Source organism: Protopterus annectens, chromosome 3.part0 (genome assembly GCF_019279795.1).
Source record: "Protopterus annectens isolate FY-2018-M chromosome 3.part0, PAN1.0, whole genome shotgun sequence".
In the NCBI taxonomy this organism is placed as follows: domain Eukaryota; kingdom Metazoa; phylum Chordata; order Ceratodontiformes; family Protopteridae; genus Protopterus; species Protopterus annectens.
Window position 1 is genome coordinate 756878256 of NC_056731.1, and position 12349 is coordinate 756890604.

The 12349-nt window shown below is 37.6% G+C and overlaps 1 protein-coding gene across 1 annotated transcript in view; it reads right to left on the reverse strand.

The window, feature by feature from the left end:
• GLIPR2 (GLI pathogenesis related 2) overlaps window positions 1-12349 on the reverse strand; it is a 1300660-nt gene that overhangs the window by 1175259 nt on the left and 113052 nt on the right. The window contains exons 2-3 of the mRNA XM_044065100.1: window positions 4408-4516; window positions 4225-4328 (exon numbers count right to left, since the gene is read on the reverse strand). Of these exons, the coding sequence (XP_043921035.1) occupies window positions 4225-4328; window positions 4408-4516 (213 nt within the window). The remainder of the gene's footprint in view (window positions 1-4224; window positions 4329-4407; window positions 4517-12349) is intronic.

Sequence of the window (12349 nt, forward strand, 5' to 3'; positions counted from 1 at the left end):
AGATAAAATATTGAAAAAAGGTGCCATGCAAATGTTTTATACATTTTATAAAGGGGCTGAAAAAGTTAAGTGGGATGTAATGGATAAATGATGGTTTGTATACATTTGGCTAGCTAGATGCAATGAAGCTTTATACATTAAAAAATGGAACACATACGAAATAAAGGCACAAAGTGCATGTGTCTCGGATACTATATGTATTTACAAATAAAGATGAAAAGAGTATTGAAAAAGATAAATAGTGGATCATGTTTCAAGTTTTGTGAATTACTCTAATGGTTTAGGGAACTCCTACTCTCATTATCAAGTGCCATTGTAATTTTTCCATCTACCTGGAGCTATTTCCAGCTCAGACAGAGATGATGTTTAACATCTCATATGAAGGACAGCACACTCAGGACTGTAACACTCCTCCACCATGCTGCACTTCAGTGCCAGTACTGTAAAATTAAACCAGTAGGGTGGAAAATAGCCTACAGTTTTTGTATCTTCCAGCACCAAAGAGGAGTAGGAGAACTGTTGAAGCACTGACACTGCTTTACTGGACTGATCTTTGTTAAAACTACTGAAGATGAAATGCTGGTTAAGAAAATGACCAGCAAAGGTATCAGGGGTAACATTACAGAAAACAAATAATGCATGCCTTCTTGAACTTAACCAAACCCACTTTTTAAAACATGCCAACTTACGATTGCACAGATATACAATAAAAGAAAAATATGCTTTTTTTTTTTTTTGAAAAGAAAATCAGCCTTTCCCTTTATACCAAGTTGATGCTATAGCAAAAACACATTCATTCTAATGCCAGCAAACCACTCCAGTGACACTAGTGCTACAGATGATCCTGCAACAAACTGCTTATATTATATTAATTTTTCAGTGGCAGCTTGCAGTACTGGCAGTTGGGCTACAGACCCTCCCATTAAAAACAAAAGATAAATTAGTATTAAAGATTCAGAAAGCAAACTATTACGTTCAACACCTTTTTGACTTGTTTCTGGCTTCTCGTAAATCCATGCACTCAGATGTCTATGCATGTGTGTTGTTACAGGAGATAAAATAAAAAAGCAACAAAAAGAAAACCACCTCAATTCACTTGATGCGCTACATTTAAGCTTATTTCTCCAATCCACACATTTGAGACATCAGAAAATTCACCCATCAAGGATCTCCCTGGGTGGGTACATGAAGCAATGAGGGAACCTTCTAATTGGTTCAAGCTGTCTCAGTCACCCGAGACAAACAAAGAAGATCTGAACAGTGCAGAGGGAATAGCACAGAAGCCAACGGGCACTGCCAGCATGTAGAAAAGTACATACTAATTCAAGTAGGTCTATGCATATATGTGCAGGGATTCTTGGGAGTGGAATTTCAACTGACAAATCAAATGGCTCCAATTTTTTTTTTTTTTTTTTGCATCTTCTTGATGCCTTTTTCTCACAAAGCTTCTGGCAAATCAGTGAAAATTACAGTTACTGAATAATGACAAGTTTCAGACATAAAAATAAAAAAATAGTGTCCACCAGCAAGTTTAAGGATATGAAGGCAATAACAGTCCTTGATCAAGTCTTTAGTCGACAATTTTTAGCTTTCTCTCTGATTCTTGAGCTAACAGACTGAACAGGTAAAGTGGATTGTAATGGGTAATGCACTGAGGAGAGGATAAATTCCTGAGAGTCATTTATTCATTAAACACTATAAAATGTCTGAGGCAGACAGTCATATAAAAAGGGCTATAATTAAAGGTCACGTGTGCATGTAGTACAGATTCTTTCAATTATCCCCGAGGTCACGTGTGCATGTAGTACAGATTCTTTCAATTATCCCCGATTTTAAAGAATACATCTGATTTTTTTCTCATTTTGTTAAAGCTTGTGGCTTTTCTAGCAAATTTATGAGGGCTGCAGTCAATAAATTCTGACAGACATTTGGAGTTTGAGACTTAACACAATGAAATTATCTCAAATGTACATAGTCCATAAAGGGTCTCTGATTGCACAGTATGTGCGACTGTCTTGAAAATATATTTATTTTCCATTTATTTACCGGGTTAGTCCAACTAGACAAAAGTTGACAGTTTTCAGCAGAGGCCCGGGGAGAAAAGCTCCAGATACATAGTAAAAAATTATAAAAAAAAATATATAAAACATAGCTATTTTATACAAACAGCATAGAACACAGAAAAGGAGTAAGATCAGTGTTTTACAAAGGATGCAGCATACAGCGGTTAAAATATTGAGAAACAAATTAAAACAAGATATTCTACAACAAATATACAATTGCTTGAACATAAATTCAAAAAAAAAGTTTCCATAGACAAAAAGGGTCAAACTAGAAATCATAACTATAAAGGTTAAAATGACTGCATATGTGGTGCAGAGGGGGTGCAGTTAATCTGAAAGTAATGAACTGCATGTTATGGTGGTCTGGGCAGGATGTGTGCAATATTAACGGATCACTGGCCAAGTGCTGCATAGAGTAATGTTACCATCTAACAGTACTCGCTTCTCTGGATAGAGTTTGTGGCTGCATTTCCTTCGGCAGAGAGTCTGCATGCACTTCAGGTTTGTGTGTGGGTTTCACCATATGCTTTGGTTTCTTCCTGATCCTCCCCAGAATATAGAACTCTTTCCATTAGCACAGTCCAGAAGGCTAACACCAGATGGGTACTCAGAGTAATTCTTTGAAGTGGTAGGAAGGCATACATTATGTACTATTCCTAGACAGCACAGATTTATACAGCTATGCAAGAATTTGTCTTCTCAACTTATTAGGAACTGCTATTTTGTTAGCTTTGAACAAAGTTTTAGATGCAACATTTATCGTTGAAAGAAAAAAATAAGACAAGACAATTCTTTCCTTGCTCATTATTATTTTGTTCAGGATATCAATAGGTCAAAAGGTTGTAAAGACAAAAAGCTCTAAGACACTGCACACCATCCAGGGCCATAACTTAATTAAGCTATGGGGCTGTGGATGCTACTTCCTCCAAACTTATTAGAGTATTGGCCAGTTAGACCATGTTAAGAGTAAGGGAGAAGCAAAAGCAGTGGGACAACTAACAAGTGTGAAATACAAGCAACATCTGGATGCATGGGGCCAGGATGAGGGGAAACCAGGAGAGGGGAACTAGAAAGGTGCAGCAGGGAGCTAGTGTGGGGCCCATGGAGTCCTTTTTCTAGTGTTCCATTTCATCCAAGGCTGGCCTTGATGACTGCAGTGATATGCATATAGTTTGCAAGGAGTCTAATGCTTTGGTACTCAGGCAGTTAGTGAATGAACATTAAATGACCCCATCTGTTTGGTCACAGGTAATACTTCTTGACCTGTTGTAATAGGGCCTCATCCCATTCCGGTTAGGCCCCAACTTCTCTTGTTTTGGAGGTTACAAACTGCCATTGTTTGGTTCCTCTGAAATGGAGCAGAAACTACCACCTACAGATGAAACAGAATTCTGCAGTACCCTAGAGCAGCAAAGTGATCCGGTAACAACGCCAGTATTGTGGCTTACAGAATAAACCCAGAATACAAAAAGCTGGCAAGATGACCATTTCATGATGTGATGCTTACAACTCTGTATAAAAAGAAACCAATAAAAGTGTCCCACTATCACAAGATAATCCGCAAGACCAACACTCGTACTGAAAATAAAGCCCTGTTAAGAAGATGCAGGTCTGTCATCACAAAGTGGTACAAAAAAAAAAACAAAGTCCCAATATAGTGATCAATTTAGTACTCATCTCCATTAAATAAATATTCCATGGCCTACTCTACAAATTGTGCACAAATTATTTTACCAAGTCAGTAACCAAATTACAGTAAATTCTGTTAACCGGCACCCATGGGGATTGGTAGATGCTGGATAACTGCAGTTTGATTGCTTGAGTTGCAATTAAAAATAGGTCTGACTAATGCTGTCCCCTATACTATGTGTTTGGTTTGACTTGCTATTAGGTTGGGGAGAGTGTGAATTTATTCCAATCTTCCTTCTTAAAACTCAAAACTCTAAAAACAAAGTATGTTTCTGTGGCGGGGGGGGGGGGGGGACAAAGTGCAACACATGAAAACTGTACTGTATTTCTTCAATTCTTTTTCTGGTTGCTTGAGTTCCGGTTAACTAGAGTTTAGTGCATTTTGCATCCACATGATCAGTATTAGACATTGCAGCATTTTGTGTATGAACTAATTTCCTACTTTATTTTTAGTTATGTAAAATGTACTTACCCGGTTGATCATATGAAGCCCACGCTAGGTTTTCTCCATATTGTCCTTTACTGGATTCAGTGCTGTGTTTAAGAATTCTTGTGCTGGCCAATGCTTCAGCATACCTACGAAACAGAGGAGAAGCAGTAATCTCTCACTAGACTAAATATACACATGAAAATACATCAAAAGTAATAAACTCACTGCTGTGTTTCTCTGTTCAGCTTTTTACTGTTCTTAAGGGGAGGAACACCATGTTTCTTCCTGTATTCGTTGTGGACTTTCAGAATTTCATCAGCAAACTGTTTTGAAGCTAAAACAAAGGGCATACATTTTAATTTGCAATCATTCAACCTAGAACCATTTTTTTTTTTTTTAACTAAAGGCTCACCATAAAAGATACCAGTGCTTAACATTCTATCTAATGTACATGTAGTTATACAGAGAGTATACGTAAATTTAACCCATATAAAATGTAAGCACCTGGGCTAATTACAGTTTTCAAACTGCTAACTGAAAGGCTAGGTTCCATCAGTTACTTGGTTTACCAGTCTATTTACAGTTTCTTCTAAACAGCCATGTCTCTTCTCTATCCCCCACCCCACCCCAAAAAAACAAGCAAAAATAATCAGACCCATACATATAGTAATGGCTTGTTTGTCAAATGGGCAGAAGGAATGACTGCAGGAGTCTTTTCAGCCATGACTCAAGCCAAAAGCAAATCAAAACTACCACCAAATATGACCATAAGAAAACCTCATAAGAGACAGTTTGAGCCATGGCAGAAATTCTACAAGCAGATGGAGCAACGGATGTCATTATATGTCAAGGTTCTGGAGTTAATAGAAACCAAATTACTATTTTTGACATTTTGGGAGACTTTTTTTTTTTCCCCCTTTAAAGAGTAAACAGTTATTACTCCACCAGAGAACAAAATCTATTAGACATGAGGAAATTGTGGGGTGGGGGGGGGGGGGGGGATTTAGCTAGCCATCAGGGTACAACGGCAGAAGACAGCATCACCTAGCAGTACATATGAATGGGAAATCTAAAACGATCACATTAGGCTTGACAGGCAGACAGGAAACACACTGGTTCCAGTACATGCTATGTTATAAGATCAGATGTTTCCACTGTAATCAAGTGGGTCACATACAATCAAAAATAACGAGAGGGAGGGAAGAAAACAAAAGCCAAGCAATGGAACTAGCAGAGGGGGTGACTTTAGTAGCGATAGTCTTGAATCGCTTCAAACTAACCAACATAGCTTGTACCCTATTCCAAAAGCATAGCAGGCTAGACCTGTGCTGGTCCTATGAACTAGCACTCTATCCACTCAATCCACTCATCTTTTTCAGTGAAGAGCAAACATAAAATAATTCTTGCTGCTGGCACACCAACCAGGTAGCCAAATGCATGACATGCCCCACCTTCACCCCTCCCCAGCCATTTGGGTCCAAATTATGTGCCCTGTCATAGACCCTCCTTCAGCACTTTTTTTTTTTTTTTTTTTTTTTTTAACTGTAGCAAACTATTTGCTACAATGTACAGAGCACTACAGCACTCAGGTTTGCCCACAAATACAATACCAAAGCCAATACTGCATTGACCAGCAGCTCAGATGGATGCCTGATCGCACCCCCAACATTCTGTGCCCAAGGCAGCTGCACCTCTCACTCCATCCTAGCTACTGCCCTTTCCTAGTGGAGAGAAATAAGCTATAGACAAGAGTGAAACCACATCACACAACTACTTGGACTGCACACAAAAAAGAAATACTACTTTTGTTAGGGCAGTGGAAAGGATGTCGCATTGGTTAGAATTTTTGCTCGACAGGAAAGGAGGCAGGGTATCAGATAAGTAGCAGTTATCAAGAAACACCATTAAAGGACATCACAACAGGTGTTTTAATAGGAAATAATTCAAATACAGTAATCCTGTGTACATGCAATCATATTCACCCAACACGGACAAGAAAATAAGGAAAGCAGCATGAAAGTAAGCCATCCACTGCCCACACCATTACAAGCCAACAATGGGACCTCTTCACTGCAACAGTTAGGTAGTAGCAACAAGTGGAAATACGAGCCACAGCTGTCAAGAAGCTTCTAGACTTCCTTTGAAAGGGGAATGAATGAATGGCTAGGTACAAGTCTTGCATCCCCCCTTATATGACATTGGTGAAGTAACCAAGGAGGCCCCAAATTCTAAAGGTCAGGAAAGTCTGCTTTTCTGAAATAATGAGTTATTGCACACAAAATGGACACCTTGAGATGGACAGAGCTAGACATATTACAGCAGCTGGCAGTTGCAACAATCAGACACTTCTGACCATCAGGCAGGAAACAGGGCCAAAGCAGTTTTGTTGCCTTTATAGGTTACCAAAGAACCACTTGAAATGGTAGCCACTGACATTTTAGGGCTTTAGTACCCAAAACACTACATTTACGGTATATATTGGTGATGGTAAGGTATGCTACAAGGTACCATGAAGAGAGAAGTTCTGTACTTAGTTGAGGTGAACTTTCTAACATATTTGCCATATTTTCAACAGACCCTTCTTCTGAAGCCCTTGTGGTGTCCTCTGCCACAATGGAGTATTATTTTTGTTGGTCTCGGAGGAAAGCACAGGAAATGCTTCTTTGTCTACCAGACAAAAGATGCCTGCCCCCAGGGTGATGTCCCAGACATAAGTCGGTGTCTATGGATAGTCCTGTTAACTCAACACCTATGTGTTGTGGAATGTCATACCAGAGCATTTTCTGAAAAATAAACTAAAAAAAAAAGCACAAGATAGAGGAATGCAAATATTGTGAACAATAAAAGCTATTAAACTGTTGAATTAACAAGGTTATCCATAACAAGTATTCTTTACAATGACAATGGTGCATTTACAGTCTTTCTATAATACTATTATTACAATGCATGCAAACCCAATTTATATTTTTTTGCTAAACTTCCACAAAAATTCTCAGGTCTTGGAAACTGTACAGCCTAGACAAATTTGCTAGAATGGTTTTGTTAACCACATGTAAGCCTTCACATAAACAAGAAACTCCTCCATGACTGCATGTTTATTGAAATATTTACAAAAACATGTGCTTAAATATAGGAGTAGCAATATAAACACCTTGCAAGATGTGCAACTTACAGTGCAAATAATCAAGTTTTTTTTTTCAACATCTAAAGGTTTCACCTGATATTCAATAGTTTGCAAGTCACATGATTCTTGAAGTATTAAATACATATGGAAATTGTTTATTTCCATAATTACCAAGAGACAAGTAGTGATATCTTTGGTATAGTGCGATATAAATGGAAACTGACACTGGATTTTCCCAGTTTCCCACCACAGAACATCAGACCACACCCCTCTAACACGTAGGGCCTCTCAGTTATGAAAATGAGAACGTGAACATATACATGAAAATTTAAATAAGTGACAAATGGCAATTTCTCTACTACATGACTTCCTAGATTAACAATGCTACTGTCAGTCCATTTCCTTGCACTAATACTGCCTGTTAAGTTTAGTTAAAGTTGCCAGATGCAAAAAATGTCTGGACACCATAAGGAGCTATGGATGTGAAATGGAAATATAAAAGGCGTTATAGGCTTGAGTTAACCTTGGAGGAGAAGTGGTTGGATAGCACCAACTGTATCAAAACTCTTCCATATCAATACATCAGTCTTCCAACTTCAGAAATAAGCTAGGTCAACATACCCTTAACAAGGCATTTAGTAGCCAGTCAGCTTTCAGTATCATATCATCCCTTTCTTTGAAATGGAACAGCTTACAGAATGCAATGAAGTTAATTTACAAAATGTTAAATTCAATACTCTGCAAACTTATCAGAACTGGTGTAACAGCCTGAATGAACAGTCGTTATGAAACTTTCTAATAATGAACATTAGGAGTACTCCGATCCATGGGTTTCACTCATTCTGTTCTCACTTCCACACATCACCCAATCCCCATTTAGCTAGCTATCCTAATTTCTCACAGCTATTACAGGATGAAGAGAATTTACATAACAAAAGCTGTCACACAGCTGTGCCATTTCTAGAGAGGACAGAGTCATATGTAGTTTGATTCGAGACAAAGGCCTCATATCCTGCACTCAGATTTCGGACAGTACTCTCCCAAAGTCTGAAGCATTCACTGCAACACTCTACGATTGTGCTCTCCAGGCGAAGTCTTTTTTTTTTTGTTTGTTTCTTTCAAATTTGCTTCTTCCTATGGTTTTAGTTCACAGAGGAGCAGAATCAGTGTAATTTATTTTCCATGAAGACAACTTATTAAAATCCAGGCAAAGGTTATGAAAAAGTGTCATGTGAAATTGTGTATATTCAACCATTAGAATAATCATGGACATCTGACCAAAACAGGTAAAGAACTTCATTTGTCGTACACAACTCCACCCAAAAAAAGGGTAGATTCAGCCATCCGTAAATTGAGACTACAAACACTGCTCCTACTGACAAAGGGAATACACTAACTCCAAGAATGCTCAACTTCAGCAGTAACGGACACTCACCTCAAACTCAGATGTAAGCAATTGCAAAATTAGTACTGTGACATGGCAGCAGCAAAGTTTGCCTTAAGCTTTGGCAGTACACAGCAAAGGATAAAGATGCCTTGAAAAATCCAAAAGTTCTATACAGAGGTCATAAAATCTAATTTTATGCAAGGATGGCAAGATCCAAGAAACATCTTGCATCCAGTTTTACACTGTGAAAATCTGCTAACGACAAGGTTAAAGTTTGGATGAGACATTAAACAAAGACCTCATCTGCTAGAGTTGGTGGTAGCTCAGGTGGATGTAAAGATCCTATTAAAAATAAATAAAAATAAATGAGAGAAAGAGAGAGGGAGTGCTAGGTGGTGATTTAATGTTTACATTCATTTTATCCCATATGTAAAAACTTTATGCATTATTCATACTTAAAATTTACAAGTTAAACACAAAACTACTACTACTCTGCCATGTTCTTGTTACATAAATCCTCAAAAAATCTTTCCATAGCACCTATATTGTCACAAACAGCACTTTATCCCCATATAACAATACCACATACTTATACTTCCTATAGATCATATGCATACATTTAAATCCTTCCTGTCTTTATTAATTTTTAAAATTTTTCCTAAAATTATTTTTGCAGTCCATGTCTTTTGTTGGGTCTATATTAGATCACAGAGTGCTTAAAAAAGTGAACGGTGATTAAATCGACCCTATGTAAGCGAAAGCTTACAATTTTGAACTGTCAGAACAGCAATTTTTTTCCTGGGGGGGGGGGGGGGAATCGCTGTTCCAAAAACAAAAAATAAAACATACTTTAAACATTACATTAAGTGGGAGGCTTCACCCCCCCCCCCACACTTAAATATACCAACTCAGAGACCACACTAGAGTGCCGAAAACGCAAAGTAACAAAGCGGCCAAGCAAATTTTCACAGGGAAAGAATTTTCTTAAAAGCCGCTTCGATATTTTGCCATTTCAGGCTTTTGAGTTCAACCTAGATGCATTCGAAAGAATGTGCGTCTTCGGCCTTCTAATAGGGAACTTTTTGTAGTTAAAAAAAAAAAAAATCAACACCTCCCATCATCTTGCATTTCACACACCTCCCATCATCTTGCATTTCACATTCCTTTTCACTATGAAACTAACAAAAATTCTCCACAAAAATACTCTGCTTCACAAAAAAAAAAAAAAAAAAAAAAAAAAAATATTTTGCCTTTTTTCCACCTTCTTTTAATTCCCTCCATGGCTACACCAAAGACATTTTTCCAGTATCATAATATACCATTATTTTTCCCCATAAACCTCAACTACTTTTCAAAAAGCATCATATTCTTTTGCTTCCATCCATTTTTCCCTTATTCAGGGAAATCCATATGCCCTATAATGGGAATATGGAATCTCAACAGCTAAATATTTTACATCTTATAAACCACATCTAAAACTTTGTATCTGATCGAAAGCCCTGCATAAAGATGGCAGTAGTTACAAAATTACTTGAAAACTGGACAGCACATGTGGTACTTAGCAGGAGGAAATCAGCCCCATTCATGCAGATGTTAAAGCCCAAGTCATGCTAGAGACATGGGCATAGTTTCCTTGATGGCAGTAGTGGACCAGAACAAGCAAACACAAAGGTCATTTCCTGGGGAAAATTTAAAAGTTGGGAGTAAGGTGTAGCAGACAGTCCAGTAAAGGTGTAGATCAAACTACACTGATAAGATGATCTCCAGGAGGATGATGTTTGAGAGATTTTTTTCCACTTCTATGAGCTTATACATTAACACATAGCCATGCGTTTTGATTAAATTATGGCATCTCAAGTAAGAAAACACTGATTATCAGATGCGGATTGCTCTTACGGGGACTTTGGTCTCTTCAGGTCCCCAAATTACATTCTAATGTAGGCATGAGTTATTGTCATGACTGATGGGAAACTTAATGAATTAGCAATTACTAATGACCTATATAACAACAGATGAAAATCAGACAGGTTATATTGGTCTAGTATGATCTGATGACTCAAACACAGGATGGAAGCATTCCCTTTATATTGCACCCTCTATAAATATATTTGTATATTAATAAATGTGTGAGGGAAATGAACTGATGCGATGATAATAGGGGTAAGACAAGAGTACTTGCCTTGGTTCCAATCAGGTCATCACTTGCACAAGGGCAGAGCCCCCCCTTCCACTGAGTTACCATCTCCCAGTGCACTATTCATTAGTCTGTCCCAGGGTTTGGCATACAGTGGGTATCAGCAAGAGCATATCACTCATACCTACAAGTGAGCAATTCCACATGACTTCCCTGACCCTTCCCCCAATGCCAGTGTACCTTCATGATGCCTGTTCTACAATGGGACAGTGACAATGTCCACCCTCGGCATGCAGTCAACACACTACTCCAAAAACAGGAAGTTAACATACCTGCATCAGACTTCCTTTCCCTCATATCAGTTCCTTGGGTTGTTGTCAGAGCTTTATCCCTAAATACTAATTGAGTTTACAGATGTACAGAAAATATATTCCTTAAATCTAATTTTGATATAGAGTGGTTGCCCTTGACATTTTGAAAAACAAACAAAATACTAAAGATCATCCACGGGACCACCATGGCATAGTCTCAGCAATTGCAAGTCCATAAATTACTTAGCGAAACAATAAGCATAACTTCGGCTTAGGCAAATATAATTTTATTGTGCACAGCAAGCGCTTTCACCACTAGGGCTTCATCAGACTTGATAAAACAGTAGAAAGCACAATTTTAAATACCCTTATGCTCATTAAAATTCATTACATCATTTCCTGCAAAATGATTAGTAAAATAACATTTAAAGCAAAATACTTAATAACAAACCTAAAATATATAAAGTGCATAACACTCTGATTCGATGTAGATACTTAAATAGAATATCCAATTCATTATATATGAGAGATCCATCATCTCAAATATTACTAGACTAAATATATACACATTATAAATATATACACATTATAATTAAAATATATACAAACTTTGGTTGTTTTAGATTTTCTATACAAGTATAAAAATAATAAAAATAACCTAATAAAAATAAATAACCTAAATGATAAAAATAACCTTACGCTTACTGTTTCGCTATGAAGTTACGCTTGTTTCGCTAACGAAGTTACGCTTGTTGTTTCGCTAAGTAATTTATGGACTTGCAATTGCTGAGACTGGTATTTGTAACCAGAGTGCCATGGTGGTCCCGTGGATGATGTTTTATTGCCATTTTTCCACATCCTTTGGGGACCATTATCCCTGTTGAGCTGCCACCTTTGGATTTTGAAAAACAAAATGAAATTGATACAGTTATAGCCAAAAGCGACCCTGCAAACACAGGACAGTGGAACAGGAACTCTATAGCAACAACATTTTAAGATGAAACATTTAAATCTGTGGGGTTAGTCCACCATCCCATATTTGCAGGGCCGCTTTTGGTTACTGGATTTTTTCCCTGCATTGCTGTCATGATGTGTTTGAAAGGCGATAGCATTCTGTAACAGTCAAACCTTAAAAAATAAAAAAAAAGCCTCATGTCAAAGTTGTCTGGTTAGGACCAAGGGTGGAACTGGCCGATTTACTGTGCAATTCT